This window comes from Gorilla gorilla, chromosome 19 (genome assembly GCF_029281585.2).
Source record: "Gorilla gorilla gorilla isolate KB3781 chromosome 19, NHGRI_mGorGor1-v2.1_pri, whole genome shotgun sequence".
Classification (NCBI taxonomy): Eukaryota; Metazoa; Chordata; class Mammalia; order Primates; family Hominidae; genus Gorilla; species Gorilla gorilla.
Window position 1 is genome coordinate 25098877 of NC_073243.2, and position 15665 is coordinate 25114541.

Below are 15665 nucleotides of genomic sequence, written 5' to 3' on the forward strand. Positions count from 1 at the left end.
GACAAGCTTAATGCCTTAGAAAGAAATACCCTGCCTCAAAAAGACACCTGCCTCTAAACTGGCTCGAGGCCCATCACCTTCTGCCAGCCATTCCTCTGTAGCTCGAACCCCAGCCTGTCTCAGCCAGCTTCGTGCATTGAGCAGAACCTTCAGGGTGGAGCCCGCTGACCGCCTTGTTCTTTCTCCTCGGCCTGTCAAGGAAGTCCCAGAAAGCACAGCTGACTTAGGGAAGGTCTGGGAAAAATCTCCCTGCTTTTGGGGGGGCAGGGGCGGGGGATGAGCCAGGGCTGAGGAGGAACTCTGAAGACTCCGTAGATTGCTCTAGACCGCCTCAGACACTCTCGGCGCAGCGTGGAGAGGATTTGTGCAAACATTTCCTCTCTGGACCAAGAGGAATGCAAGAGGAGACTGCCTGCGGTGCATCTTGGACGGCTAGAAAGATGTACCCCTACTTGTGAAGGTGCAAGAGGAAGATGAAGCTGGGATCGAGCAGGGCAGGGCCTGGGAGAGGAAGCGCGGGACTCCTGCCTGGCGTCCCCGAGCTGCCCATGGGCATCCCTGCCCCCTGGGGGACCAGTCCTCTCTCCTTCCACAGGAAGTGCTCTCTCTGGGCCCCTGGGAGGCCCTTCCTCACTCTGGTCCTGCTGGTTTCCATCAAGCAAGTAAGAGCAGTTCATTATTATTATTATTATCAGTTGTATTTCCTGATTTTTTTTAAAGAAGCAATTTAGGCCTCATGTAAGCAATTTGGAAAAGAGAAAACAGTATTAAGAAAATAATGAGCCGCCATAATCCTAGCATTCAAAGGTAATCACTGTTCATATTTTGGCATATTGTCCTCAAACCCTTTCTCTATGCATTTGTTTTTTTTTTTTTTTTTACAACAGCTGATATTAGGAAGCATAAAACATGTTGTGTCCTGGTCCCCCCAACCAGCCCCGCATCATATTATAAGCATTTCCCCACGTCAATGTGAGTTCTGCAAATAGCATTTACAATTGCTGCACATATCCTTCTGTTTGTCTTCAGTATTCTCCCAGCTTTGAGTATTTAGGTTGAGCAAATCCATTTTTCTTTTTCCTTTCCTTTCCTTTCCCTTCTGTTTCCTTTTTCCTTTCATTACAAAAATGTAGAACGCTAATTGTTTTTTTAAAATACAATTCAAAGAAGTGAAATGCAAACTACAAATCACTCTACTTCCAACAGCTACAGATCATCCTCATTCACATTTGGGCGCTTATACTTCCAGACATTTTTCTACCATTGTTTGCATACAGTTTTTTGTTTGTTTGTTTGTTTGTTTGTTTGTTTTTTGAGATGGGGTCTCGCTCTGTCGCCCAGGCTGAAGTGCAGTGGTGAGATCTTGGCTCACTGCAACCTCTGCCTCCCGGGTTCAAGTGATTTTCTTGCCTCAGCCTCCTGAGTAGCTGGGAATACAGGTACGTGCCACCACCCAGCTAATTTTTGTATTTTAGTAGAGACGGGGTTTCACCATGTTGGCCAGGCTGGTCTTGAACTCCTGACCTCAAGTGATCTACCTGCTTCAGCCTCCCAAAGTACTGAGATTATAGGCATGAGCCACTGTACCAGGCCTACATACAGACTTTTTTTAAACAAACACAGGCACATACTATAAATATTATTTTGTAATCTGCTTTCTTCATAACAAAATACACTAATAACACAGATGACATCACTATGGAGCACTTGCTCTGCACTGGGTTGAGTGCCAGGTGCCCCCATTCCTCATATTTTCTCCTTCTGTGTTCTCAGCAACCCTATAGACTGAGGTTCTCTTGTTAATCCCCTTTTACAGATGAGTAAACTGAGTCTTGGAGAAGTTGAGCAACATTCGTCCATGTTAGTAAATGTAGATCCATGGTATAATATTTAAGGGCTTTAAGGGTTTATTGTAACGTATTTAACTGTCCTCTATAGTTGGGCATGCTGGTAGCTTGCTTTATTCTATCCAAGAAGATTAGACCTTCGTCCTCTTTCCAAGTTTCCATTTGGATACTGGGCTATGGGCAGTATAAAAGGATGATGGGAAGGAACCCCAGTTCCACTTGTCTGAATAATGAAAGTAGCTTAAGGAATGGCTCAGACCGGGCACGGTAGCTCACGCCTGTAACCCCAACACTTTGGGAGGCTGAGGTGGGCAGATCACAAGGTCAGGAGTTCAAGTCCGGCCTGGCCAACGTGGTGAAACCCCGTCTGTACTAAAAAATACAAAAATTATCTGGGCATGGTGGTGTGTGCCTGTAATGCCAGTTGCTCAGGAGGCTGAGGCAGGAGAATTGCTTGAACCTGGAGGTGGAGGTTGCAGTGAGCCAAGATCACGCCATTGCACTCCAGTCTGGGCAGTAGAGTGAGGATCTGTCTCAAAAAAAAAAAAAAAAAAAGGAATGGCTGTCTTCCTCCTTTGTTCCATGGGCAGGGTGAGTCCCTGTTCATGGTCTTGGAATTCTAAACCCCTCCAATCCCCATGTAGGGCAGGCTGTGGTACCAGGTCTCATGAGGGTTCACCTCAGGCTTTCTTTGCTGCAAGCCTGGGGCTAGAGAGGCAGATAACCCCTGCCAGATTTCCTACATCCAGGTTCCCCTAGAGGCTGCCTTCAGGCCCTCATGGATTGTAAATGTGAGCCCAATCAATGGTTTCATGGAATTCTTGCCATCATGGCAGCCTCTCCCCCAGTGACCAGAACATCCTTCAGGCAGGTGGCCCTGGCCTGCCTCTGGTCCCAGGACTTCAATGTGTTAGTGGTGGGACCATTTGGTGGGAGGGTTGGTTCAGAACATTCATCCTTGCTTCCATTCTTTGGATATCTCATATCAACACTGAGTGAGTGTATCCAGCTTATCATGTAGTTTTGTTCACAAATGTGGATTGCTGACCACATGCCAAGCCCTGAGACAGCGCTCAGGATACTATCATAAAATGCTTCCTCACACATCATCTTACTTAATCCTCAACACAAGCCTCTGAGAAGAGTGTTATTACTGAGCCCATTTTACAGATGGGCAAATTAAGCTTCAGAGGAGTTAAATGGTTGCGTTCGATGCTGTAGCTCCTGAGCACTGTAGCCGTTGTGCCTACCCGGGGTGTTTGAAGCCCTGTGTTTTTTCTTCTGGAGTGCTCTTGGGAGTTGTTGATGTATGAATATTTATGTTACAACAGCGGAATCTGCAGAGCCTCAGTCCGGCTAACCAGGCTGAGAAAGCCACACCTTGGCCCTTTCAGTCTGGTATTTTTATAATCAATAACATGTCTGCTGGCAGTGTCTGCTTCCACTCTCTGCCACCCAGTCTGCGTTTTCAGAGCATTTCTGGCTGTCTGTCCTCCGGGTGTGTCTGTAATTCTGATGGCCTTACTCTTGGTTCTCCATCTTAACCCCATATTCCTTTTCTAGATGTTTATATTACAAGGCTTTGTGAAGACTTTCATGATAAATTCTGCTCATAGCCTCTTTCCCTGCATGGAATATAAATGACTGTGGTGTGTGTTCTGGCAGGAAGTCTTCAAAAATTTCACTTAATGAGAAATTCTCAGGGATAGTTTAGTTTCTAAATTCAAGCAGGGAGGTAGTGTTATCCCCACACCACTCTCTCCCACACTCGTTTAAGTTATTTAGCAGTTGCTTTGGCATCAAAAACATAAACTATCTAAGGATTTTTGAGAAGTACATTGCGGCCCTTTTATACATGGATGGCAGGAGGGTAAAATGGTGCATATTTAAAATTTTTATTATTTTTTTTTTTTTGGTGAGGGTAGACAGTTTGGCAATCAAAAACCTTTAAAACTATGTGTATTCTGTGACCCAGAAATTCAAATTCAAAGAATTTCTAAGAAATAAAGACGTGCTCTCAAATGTTCAACTATGAGGATTTTAATCACAGCATCATTTACGTCAGCAAACATCTTAAAACAACATAGGCATTCAACGCTAGAGGATTTAAAAACTAAATTATATCACTTTTTTTCATAGAATGTTATGTAGCTGTTAAAAGGATGCTTTACTTCATTTATTATTTTTTCTTGAAATGGAAATATATTCACAATATTGGTCTTCTAATGAAACATAAAAGGCTTTGAAACAAGATTATTCCCTTTGAAGTCACAATAAAAAAGAAAAGAAAGACAATGAATGTGTCTTTCATTCACAGAGAGAAGAATCTGGAAGTAGATGGTAATTTCTGAGTAATGAGATGATAATTTCACCTTCTCCCCTTTTTGCATAGCTGTGATTTCTATTTCATCTACAGTGAAGTGTATTCCTTCTCTAACAAAGAAAAACAGATTTATTTAAAGAGAGTCAGTATAAGGATTTTTCTTTCCTTTTCCTTAATCCCTTCTCGGCCAAGTTCATTGCTGATGCTGGTTGCCTATGCAAGGGAAAAGGAATCAAGGTCAAGCTGGACTTTTCCAGTTGGAAAAAAATTCACCCGTATATCTTCTTTCCTCATGACTTTGGGAATCTGGCTGTGATTGAACTTGGATGTACCCCTTGTGTTTTTTATGTCTTTAGGGCAAGGGAAGACAGTCTGAGTTTGTCCAGCTCCCCTAGACTGACAAAATTCAGTACTTTTTAGTTTTAGTTTGTTTTGCTGCTTTTGACTATGACCATTGGCCATGGCAAAGAATGGAGGATAGGGGAACATTACTCCAGAGGCTGATTTTATTGTCTCTTCCTTAATCAGATCCCGGAGAGGTCCCTGTGGTCATAAATAGTACTTTGTCCACCAATGGATCTTACACTGATCACTTGGAGGATTCTAGAAGCTTATCATTTGGTTAGCAACTCATCTGCTGAATTTGTAAAAATGATTTAGAGTCAGTTATGGTGCCATTAAAGATGTTTACTTCTTTAAACAATATGTTAATAACTTACATGCTTCCTCTTGGGCCATAACTCAGAGAGAGATATTAATAGAGATTCCAAACTCATAGGAAACTGAAATCAAGGGATGAATGCCAATTATTGTATCATTATTATTACTTATTGGATAATTGCATGATTCTCAAACTGTGTGCTTGTATACCACAGGGCACCACTGTGAACTCACAGGGGTGCTATGAGATATTTTAATTTTTCAAGGGAAGTACAGTGATATGTAGCATTTTCCAGACACCATGCAAACTACTAGCTTAAGGTATTCATGGTGTTAACATTAGATCTCACCCCCTCCCTTTTAATGATGTTGTCTCTTTGCAAAGCTGGGTTTTCCACAGGTCCTGTGATTAAAAAGCAAGTATAGCACAAAAATCAGTGTGGAACAGGAAATAAAGGTGGTGGCATCCGATCTGATCCTAAAGCTTGAGAAGTTGTGCAATGGACAGCAGGCACTAAGCTGTTAAGGCATAAATATTTATTAAGTTGTTTGGACTTACTTACTTAATAAGTGGGGCTTTAGATATATCTTTTGGCCTAGAAGTGCTGTGGAAAAATTACTGAGTCAATAAGTTTGGGAACTGCTGGTCTAGTGATGACCACACTAGCTCTTCTTCAAAAAGTTGGCTGTGTGATTGTTGCTGCACTCTCTACTGGTATACCAGTCCTACCTCATTCTTTTGGGATAACCTGAAATCTACCTGGCCCTAGAAAACATTTGAGCTTGTTGCCCCTTGTGAGAAGAGAGAAAACCTTAAAGCCAAATGATTAACTGGGTGATCTTAGCCCAGATCATTTACTGAACCCTTCCTCATCCTCCGTCTCACAAGTGAGCCTCTGAAAATGAAGGACAGCAAGAGCATTAACTCCGGCCCTGTGCTGGGGGCTTGTATTCAGAGATGAAAGACACATCTCAGTCCTCAAGGAGCTTATGGGGTAGGGAGGAAGATGGATAAGTGGCCCACCAATGACATTGCAGTGTGATGGGCCATAGGGATCGGTCATGCAGGGGAAGGGTGACAAGCTCAAGACTCAGGGAGACAAGTGGTTAAGTGTGGCCAAGGGTCTCTAGGCTTGAGTTGGGCCTTGAAGGATGACTAGGAGTTCACCAGGTGAAAATGAGGGCAGAAGCGAGTGCCAATGGGAAGTGCAAGGATGAGAAGTCATGAAGGAGCACGACTTGGGACAAGGATGGCTGAGATGCTAAATCCTGAGACCACAGGCCTTAAGTGGAAGACTGTAGGCAGGAGAGCCCTGTGCTCAGCTCTGGCCTGTTCTCCTGTCACTGTGGAGCAGTGTGGAGGGTGGATGGTGGCACCAGGCCAGAGGAGGAAAGGGAAGACAGGGTTGGACAGGAGAGACGTTAAGGAGGTGGGGTCGATGGAACCTGGACAAGGGGAAGGGAGCTGCCGCGGACAACTCCTGGTTTCAGGTTTGTAATGGAGAGAACTGAGCCACACAGGGCAGAAGCTCGTAGGGATGCCAAGGACGACAGACCAGAATGCCCTTGGCCTTGCATGCCAGCCAGTTATATAGCTGCTGTCTCTGGAACAGATTCTAAGTCCTTTTTAGGGCAGGGGCTGTGTCTCACTCATCTCTGTATCCTCTTTAATTCCTCCTTAACACAAGGCCTGGCCCACAATAGGTGCCTGATGAACAATAGAAGAGAAAGCCCTTTTTAAAATCAAAAGAAGCCCAGGTATGGTGGCTCATGCCTGTAATCCTAGCACTTTGAGAGGCCAAGGCAGGAGGATCATTTGAGCCCAGGAATTTGAGACCAGCCTGGGAAATGTAGCGAAATCCTCTCTCTACAAAAAATACAAAAATGAGGGCCCGGTGCAGTGGCTCATGCCTGTAATCCTAGCACTTTGGGAGGCTGAGGAGGGCGGATCACAAGGTCAGGAGTTCGAGACCAAGCTGATCAATGTGGTGAAACCCTGTCTCTACTAAAAATACAAAAATTAGCCAGCCACGCCTATAATTTCACCTACTCAGGAGGTGAGGCAGGAGAATCGCTTGAACCCAGGAGGCGGAGGTTGCAGTGAGCTGAGATAACGCCACTGCACTCCAGCCTGGGTGACAGAGGGAGACTCCATCTAAACAACAACAACAAAAAAAATTAGCCGAGCATGGGGGCATGTGCCTGTAGTCCCAGCTACTCAGGATGCTGAGGTGCGAGGATCACTTGAGCCTAGGAGGCAGGGGTTGCAGTGAGCGGAGATTGTCCCATCACACTCTAGCCTGGGCAACAGAGTGAGGAGAACTTGCCTCAAAAAAGTAAATAAATAAAATAAAAATAAAATCAAAAGAAGTGGTACAGGTACACAACTAGAAGCTGTTACACAGCCCAGTTATCTGGAAAGCCCAAAACATGCTGTATTTCCAAGGTTCAGTGGCATGAAATAGTCAATTTTAGAAAGGAAAAAAATCCCAACTCCTCAGTAGCTTGAGTAAGTCTCTCAGACACTTCTCTTTGTACTGAACCCACTTCCGAATTGACTTCTCAAGAATAGATCCGGGCCAGGCACGGTGGCTCACACCTGTAATCCCAGCACTTTGGGAGGCTGAGGTGGGCAGATCACGAGGTCAGGAGATCAAGACCATCCTGCCCAACATGGTGAAACCCCATCGCTACTAAAAATACAAAAAAATTAGCTGAGCACGGTGGTGCGCACCTGTAGTCCCAGCTACTCGGGGAGGCTGAGGCAGGAGAATTGCTTGAACCCAAGAGGCGGAGGTTGCAGTGAGTTAAGATCGCACCACTGCACTCCAGCCTGGTAACAGATTAAGACTCCGTCTTAAAAAAAAAAAAAAAAAAAAGAAAGAAAGAAAGAAAGAAAAGATCCTATAACCTGAGCAGAAAAAATCGTGGTCACCTCCAGAGCAGAGAATCTGTCTACTCAGAGCCTTTGAACCTTTGACTTTGGACCTGCAGATACCTGGGCAATGCAGGCTTCTGCAATCCTCTGGTCCTTCTGTCACATTGTTGCGTCTTAGTGTGATGCGTCTCTCTTTGGGATCTACATAGTCTTAGAAGCATGCAACTATTCATGTGGGAGGATGCAAAAGTTTAGGATAAGAATATTGCGTACTCTCGAAATGTCAACTTCACTTAAAGGTTTTTCATTTTTTTTCATATTTGTATTAAAGCCAATATGATTAGGTTATGGAGTGAATGTAAAATTTGTATGTACTCTTAAGATAGAACATAAGATGCTGAAGAAATGCCATTTCTTTGCTGTGGGCCATTGTGGGCACTTCAATGGGAAGGTTGGAGAATCATGGTGTGAAGCGACAACAAGGCCACATCTGTGCTTGGTCACTGGGGGTGACCATGTTTTTGTTTGCTCAGGTTACAGGATCCCTCCTTGAGGAAACGACTCGGAAGTGGGCTCAGTACAAACAGGCATGTCTGAGAGACTTACTCAAGGAACCTTCTGGTAAGCATGTGTATTAGTTATCTGTGGCTGTGTAACAAATTGCCCCAAAGCTTAGCGGCTCAAAACGATAACTAGTCACTTATTACTTCTCATAGTTTCTGTGGGTGAGGAATTCAGACAGGGCACACTGGGGATGGCTTGTTTCCGCTCTGTAATGTCTAGAGTTTAGCTGGAAGACTCCCATGGCCTCTACACTTGGCCGGGGCTTCCATACAGCATGATGGTGGGGTCTCTATGGGCCTGCCTGACCAGAGGCCAGACTGCCTTTTATGACTTGGCCTTGGAAGTCATACAAGATCACTTCGGCCATGTTCAACTGGTCAGACAGCTACAAAGCTCTACTCAGGCTAACAGTACAGAAACACAGACCCCATACCCCACTGTAAGGAAACATATGAAACCACATGTATGTGGATGTGGCCATCTTTGATAAAAGCCATCTGCCATGGCACACTCATCACCTGATCATATGACATGATTATCTGCTGTAGATTAGCCTGGGAATCTGTTAAAGGAATGGGGGCGGGGGCGGGGGTCTCCCATCTCCCAGGGCATTAACTAAATCTGAATAGTAACATTTCTCTTATCCAAGCATACACTAAGTTGAGAACATTCTAGCGAATATGTAATTGTTGTCTGCAGGCTGACTCTTCGGGTGCAGCCGCGTGCACCATGCCCACCTCCAAAAGAAAAAAAGAAGAAAGTACCTTGGCCCGTTGCCTCTGAGCCTACTGAGGACAATCCCTGGCTCCGGCTGCTTTCAGATCATTTTATTCAGAGGCCTTGAGATTGACAGGACACTGTGAACTCTCCCTGTCTTTCTTCACCCAAAGGCAGTCCCAGGCTTCAAGCCCTTCCCACCTCCCTTTGAAGACCTCATGGGCCCAGGCAGGTGGTAGTCAAGCCTTGAGATCAGCTGCAGGAACCACCTCTCGCTTTGGAGAACACTGCTTTCTGAGGTCAAGGTAAGGCAGGCTTTCATCCAGAGCCATGCCATGCACAGCTCAGGTGAGCACTGCCTTACCCAGACCAGGTGCTGACACCTGGCAGCCAGGTCGACATGGTGTCCCAAGCCAGCTCATAACCTAGCACCATGGTGTTTCTAAGATTTCAATGCCAGAAACCTGGCCTTTTTTTTTTTTTTTTTGAGACAGAGTCTCACTCTGTTGTCAGGCTGGAGTGCAGTGGCGCAATCTCAGCTCACTGCAACCTCCAACTCCCTGGTTCAAGAGATTCTCCTGCCTCAGCCTCCTGAGTAGCTGGGATTACAGGTGCCCGCCACCACTCCCAGCTAATTTTTGTATTTTTAGCAGAGACGGGGTTTCACCATGTTGGCCAGGATGGTCTCGATCCCCTGACCTCGTGATCCAGAATCCTGGCCATTTTAGCCTAATAGGGAGCAGATGGTGGGGAATGATGCTTGGCTTCCAGGAGTCAGGAGCCTGTAATATTACAAGTTTGGGACCTAGTCTGAAATACTTCCATTTGATTCCGGAAGGCCCATAAGGTGGAGTTTTAAGGTTGTTGCTTCCCATTGCCAAACACCAGGGTAAATCATCCCCTGAGATGGTCCGAGTATCTAATACTGATCATTGAATTAGTGCTCAAATGGAGAGATATGGCAAATGGAGAGATATGACTATATAGTACTTGTGCTGGTTATGTGTGACCAAGGACCTTGATCTTCATCTTCCTTATTCCGCTGGTCGTTTTGCACATTCACAGAGTAAGTGTGCCCTGGGATCTAATTGGTGAAGGTTTGATGATTATTTAGCTGATTGTGGAACATAAGGCACTGGCTCAGCCTCCAAGTGTCCTCCTGTCCCCAAGTTTCTGTGAAAGTTTAGTTCATGTCGGTGGCTGGGCGTGGTGTCTTATGCCTATAATCCCAGCACTTTGGGAGGCCGAGGTGGGCAGCTCACTTGAGGTCAGGAGTTTGAGACCAGCCTGGCCAACGTAGTGAAACTGTCTCTACTAAAAATACAAAAATTAGCTGGGCATGGTGGCACATGCCTGTAGTCCTAGCTACTCGGGAGGCTGAGGCAGGAGAGTCGCTTGAGCCTGGGACGTGGAGGTTGCGGTGAGCCGAGATCACGCCATTGCACTCCAGCCTGGGCAATAGAGTGAGACTCCATCTCCAAAAAAAAAAAGAAAGAAAGTTTAGTTCATGTCAAATAAAGCAAAATCAGCATGATGTGTACATTGACGTAATTGACCGGAGGTCAAGTTGGGCAGACAAATAGACATTGTTTGGGACTGCATTCAGCATTCCTGTGTTCCCCAAATCATTCCCCATCCTTGACTCATCTAGAGAGTGGGGCACCCATGCTGGTTTCTGCACAGGTTACACCAGCTTCCAGTGCCAGGAAGGTGGGCTCCCATGGTGCCTCTGCCTCCATCAGTGGCATCCCTGTGCTAAAACACTGATGTTTATCAGACCCTTCTTCTCTCTGTAGGCATATTTTGTAACGGGACATTTGATCAGTACGTGTGTTGGCCTCATTCTTCTCCTGGAAATGTCTCTGTACCCTGCCCTTCATACTTACCTTGGTGGAGTGAAGGTAATAAGTCTTATTTTTACCAATTTTCCCCAACCAAGTGCTTTTCTGAAGTCCTCTTCCCCCACAAACAGTCCCCGTCTAAGCTCTCAGTAATACATCTTCCTTCTGTAATTTTTCTATTCCTGGATGTTCCGTTTATTTTTATGTATGTATGTATATATTTATTTTTATTTATCTTTGTGGTTACATAGTAGGTGTATATATTTGTGGGGTACATGAGATGTTTTGATACAGGCATGCAATGTGAATAAGCATGGAGAATGGGGTATCCATCCCCTCAAGCATTTATCTTTTCAGTTACAAACAATCCAATTACACTCCTTAAGTTATTTCAAAATGGACAATTAAGTTATTATTATTATTACTATTATATATCTATTTTTTGAGATGGAATCTCACTCTGTCGCCCAGGCTGGAGTGTGGTGGCACGATCTCAGCTCACTGCAACCTCCGCCTCCCAGGTTCAGCCGATTCTCCTGCCTCAGCCTCCCGAGTAGCTGTGACTACAGGCACCCACCGCCACCACACTCGGCTAATTTTTTTGTATTTTTAATAGAGACGGGATTTCACCGTGTTAGCCAGGATGGTCTCAGTCTCCTGACCTCAGGTGATCCACCCGCCTTGGCCTCCCAAAGTGCTGGGATTACAGGCGTGAGCACCGTGCCTGGCCGATTAAGTTATTATTGACTATCATCACCAGTTGTGCTATCAAAGAGTAGATCTTATTCATTCTTTCTATTTTTTGTACCCATCATCTCTCCCCACCTCCACTGTCCCAGCCGCCCACTACCCTTCCCAGCCTCTGGCAACCATCCTTCTACTCTCTATGTCCATGAGTTCAATTGTTTTGATTTTTAGATCTTACAAATAAGTAGCTCTCCTACTTTGAAGCTTCTAGAGTACAGATCCAGCAGCCACTAAATTTGGCTGCAGTGGGGGTAAGAATGGCCACTGTCATGGAGAGGAGAAACAGGTGGGGGAGAAAGATTGGGATGCTAACCTCCACACAATTTTTGGGTTGTTAGATGGGGAGGAAGGATTTTCAAAGAACCCTTTGCATTCACATTGAAAGGAGGTGCCAATAGGTTAGTGTTTTTAACTCCCATGGGACTTGGATGGAGAATTTAACCACTTAGCTTGCTCTGATGCTGTTTCAAGGAAGTAAACATTACTTAGATACCCAGGATAATATACCATCCCTACCAGCCCCAGAAGCCCGACCTCTTGGTTATTTTATTCTGAAAGAGGAGAGAGGTGATTACTGGTTAGATTCCTGTTGCCTTTGACCACAGACCACCAGCAAATATAAGGACAACTAAAACTGTTCTCAGGAAAGATAAGTGGTTACAAGCTCCAGGCAAAACAAGGTGAGAACCAGCTTCTGAGAGGGTAGGATGATAGCCTTTTGTATTTAATTTCAGCCTGGTAAATCATCCCATTGTGTAACTTTGGTTTCAATGTTTTGCGCCTCAAGAGCAGAGAGAGAGAGTGTGTTTAGAAGGAAGATACATTTCTGGGTGGGAGAGTTAATGACCTATTTTATGGAAGTGTTCTCTGATGAAATCCAGTTGGAATCATCCCAAGAAGCATGAGAATGTGAGATTTTAGGGAGGGTGGAAGAGATAACTCGCTGGATCGGAGGACTCTGAATGACTCAGGCACAGTACCCCTGGGAGCAGCTCAGTGAGGGAAAAGAGCACTGGGTGTGGAGTCAGGAGCCCCGAGGTCAGACCCAGTCCCTCTATTTTACACTTTGGAGACTGGGCAAACTCCCACAGCCCCCTGAGCTTCCACTTCCTCATCTGTGAAGGGAAGGAGAGTTGCTAATTCTGAAGGTCACTCCGAGGAGTCAATGAGAAGGCACTCACAGGGTGCGTCGCAGAGCTGCCGCTCGGTCCGCGGGAGCTGAAGCTGAATCCAGAGAGGAGCCCCTTGGATTCCTTCAAGTCTAGAGGCCCCAAACACCTGGACTTCTCAGTAGCATGTGGAGCCGATCCCTACTTCTCTGCTCACTGTCTACCTGTCCCTCTCTGCTCACTGTCTATCTGTCCCTTTCCAAGAGCTAAAAACACAGATCCATTCCACTGTAAGAGAAAATGAAGTGTTCAAAACGCCACATTTACAAAGAAGTTAAATTAAAGCCTCTTTAAAAAAAAATAGGTTTTGGGCTTCTGGGATGTGAAGGGAGTGTGATTTGCAAGAAGTGGGAAGTTACTCTTCCACCCGCCATTCTGTGCATTAAATCTTTTGAATCCAAATGGATCCCTGCAGTGAAAAGAGAACGTGGAGACCGTGGAAGGGCGCAGAGGAGAACATGTGCAAATGCACAGAGTGGAGGAGAGTCCCTGTGAGATGGGAGAGAGGAAGGAGCTTGGTAATATCAGAAGAGGGAGCGCCTGGCGCCTGTAGTCCCAGCTACTCCGGAGGCTGAGGCAGGAGAATGGCGTGAACCTGGGAGGCGGAGCCTGCGGTGAGCCCAGATTGCGCCACTGAGCGCCTGATGGCAAACAGAAGCTGTAACTGACGACTGAGGCTGGGGGCTGATGACGAAGGCAGCTGGGTGTTAGTCACTAGGGTTTCAAGCTTTCTTCTGTAGAGGAAGATTATGTGGAGTCCCAGAAGGTGTTAAGGCATAAAAATGGAGCACAAGTTGTAGTCTGGGAGAATGACGTTGAGAGCATGCAGCTATTGGGCAGAGGAATGGAGGAACCAGGGAGGAGAGTGGGGAAACTACTGCAGTGTCCCAGAAAACAGCATGCTAAGGGTCTGGATTCGGGCAAGGGCAAGAGGGCGGGGAGAAGGAGAAAGATTAAAGTGTTGGAGGCAGAATGCTCAAGACTTGTCATCAATTGGAGTAGAAACTGAGGGACAGAGAGGAGTAGAAAATGGAGGAGAGGAAAACAAACTCCTCTTCCTTCTCCTCCTCCTCCTTCTCCCCCTCTCTTCCCCATCTAAGGAATGGTCTCAGGGTCCACCTGGCCCCACCCAACCCCACATCTCAACCAGTGGGTAGCCAGGTCCTCCATCTCCTCCTCCCCTCCATCTCCTCCTCCCCTCCATCCCTCACTGCTGTGGGCTCACCAGCACCCTCTGCTGCTTCTCCATGGCCTCCTCTCCAGTCCCTGCCTCAGATCTGGCCCCCTCCAGGCACCTTTGGAAAAGCTTTCTAAAATATCATTCACATTCTGTCTCCCCAGCATCACGACTCCTACAAACGGCATGCAAGACCTCCTGCTGCCTGGCCCTGCTGACCTCGTTAGCACTCTCCCCAACGTTCAGGGTTCCCTGCACTCCAGCCCAATGAGCAACTCCCAGGCTCTGCACCTGGTCCAGCTCTTGCCACTCAGACCTTGGCTCGCACACCTGCCCAGGAGGCCTCCTCACAGGCTCTGGCCATGCTCCTCTGCCTATAAAGCCCCTTGTAATTCTCAGCTCAATCCTTTCCTCCTTCTAGAAGATTTCTCAGACCTCTCCCCTCAACTACAGACCTCTCCCCTCTGCCTTTCTGAGGCCTCTTTTTTTTTTTTGGAGACAGAGTCTTGCTCTGTTGCCCAGGCTGGAGTGTGCCGATCTTAGCTCACTGCAACCTCTGCCTCCTGGGTTCAAACAATTCTCCTGCCTCAGCCTCACGAGTAGCTGGGATTACAAGCACACATCACCATACCCAGCTAATTTGTGTATTTTTAATAGAGACAGGGTTTCACTATGTTGGCCAGGCTGGTCTCGAACTTCTGACCTCGTGAACCTCCCGCCTTGGCCTCCCAAAATGCTGGGATTACAGGCATGAGCCACCGCACCCGGCCTCTGAGGCCTCTTCTATACCTGTGCAGTCTTCTGTCTTAGCATTTATAATCGTTTACGGCGATTTTTCTTTGCACTCCCCCAGCCAGAGCTGAGCCCTCTTCGTATCTTTGCATTCCCAGCACAAAGCATCATGGCTAGTACAGACAATGCAAGCGTCAAGTGACATTCTTACCATTCACTCATTCAACTAATATTTATGAAGCACCTGTTGTATGCCATGCATTATTTTTAAGTGCTTGGGATATATTAGTGACAAAAACCGAGTAAGATCTCTCTCCTCGTGGGGCTTACATTCTTGCAGGAGAGACAGACAATTATCAATAAGCATCATAAATAAGTGCAGACTATGTTTGAATGTGATCTATGTTAAACAAGATGGGGAAGGGAAGGGATGGGAGGGTTGGAGTGGGGTGATGTGTTGCACCTGTAAACTGGGTAGTTAAGGAAGTCTTCGATGGCAAGGTGACATTTTGGTGAAGATGTAAAGAAGGTAAAGGTTTTAGAGGGAGGGTGTTCAGGAGGGAAGGAGACAGCAGGTCAATGGCGCTCTATGCGGGGACCATGCCTGGCCTGTTCCATGAAGAGAAGTAGGCAGATGTGGCTGTGGTGAAAAGGGGAGAGAAGCAACAGGTTACAGCAGAGAGTTACGGGCCAGATCTTAGGGGGCTTCGTGAAAGGCCAGAAGACTTTCTCAGAAAGCCCTTGGAAGATTTGGAGAGAAGCATGACATGATGTGGCTAATTTTTTTTTTTTTTTTGAGACAGAGTCTCCTTCTGTCACCCAGGCTAGAATGCAATGGCGTGATCTCAGCTCACTGCAACCTCTGCCTCCCAGGTTCAAGCAACTCTCCTGCCTCAGCCTCCCTAGTAGCTGGGACTACAGGAGCTCGCTACCATGCCTGGCTAATTTTTTTTTTTTTTTTTTGTATTTTTAGTAGAGACACGGTTTCACCATGTTGGCCGGGCTGGTCT

General features: G+C 46.2%; 1 protein-coding gene across 3 annotated transcripts in view; it reads left to right on the forward strand.

Moving 5' to 3' along the window:
* Window positions 1–214: 214 nt before the first annotated feature.
* The window catches only part of GLP2R (glucagon like peptide 2 receptor), a 65114-nt gene continuing 49663 nt past the window's right edge, over window positions 215–15665 (forward strand). Inside the window, exons 1-3 of one of the 3 annotated variants that reach the window (XM_019013027.4) lie at window positions 215–662; window positions 8242–8329; window positions 10786–10890. In XM_019013027.4, coding sequence (XP_018868572.3) covers window positions 474–662; window positions 8242–8329; window positions 10786–10890 — 382 coding nt within the window. In that variant the 5' untranslated portion in view covers window positions 215–473. The remainder of the gene's footprint in view (window positions 663–8241; window positions 8330–10785; window positions 10891–15665) is intronic. The other 2 variants (XM_055367009.2, XM_055367010.2) reach the window with 2 other exon arrangements.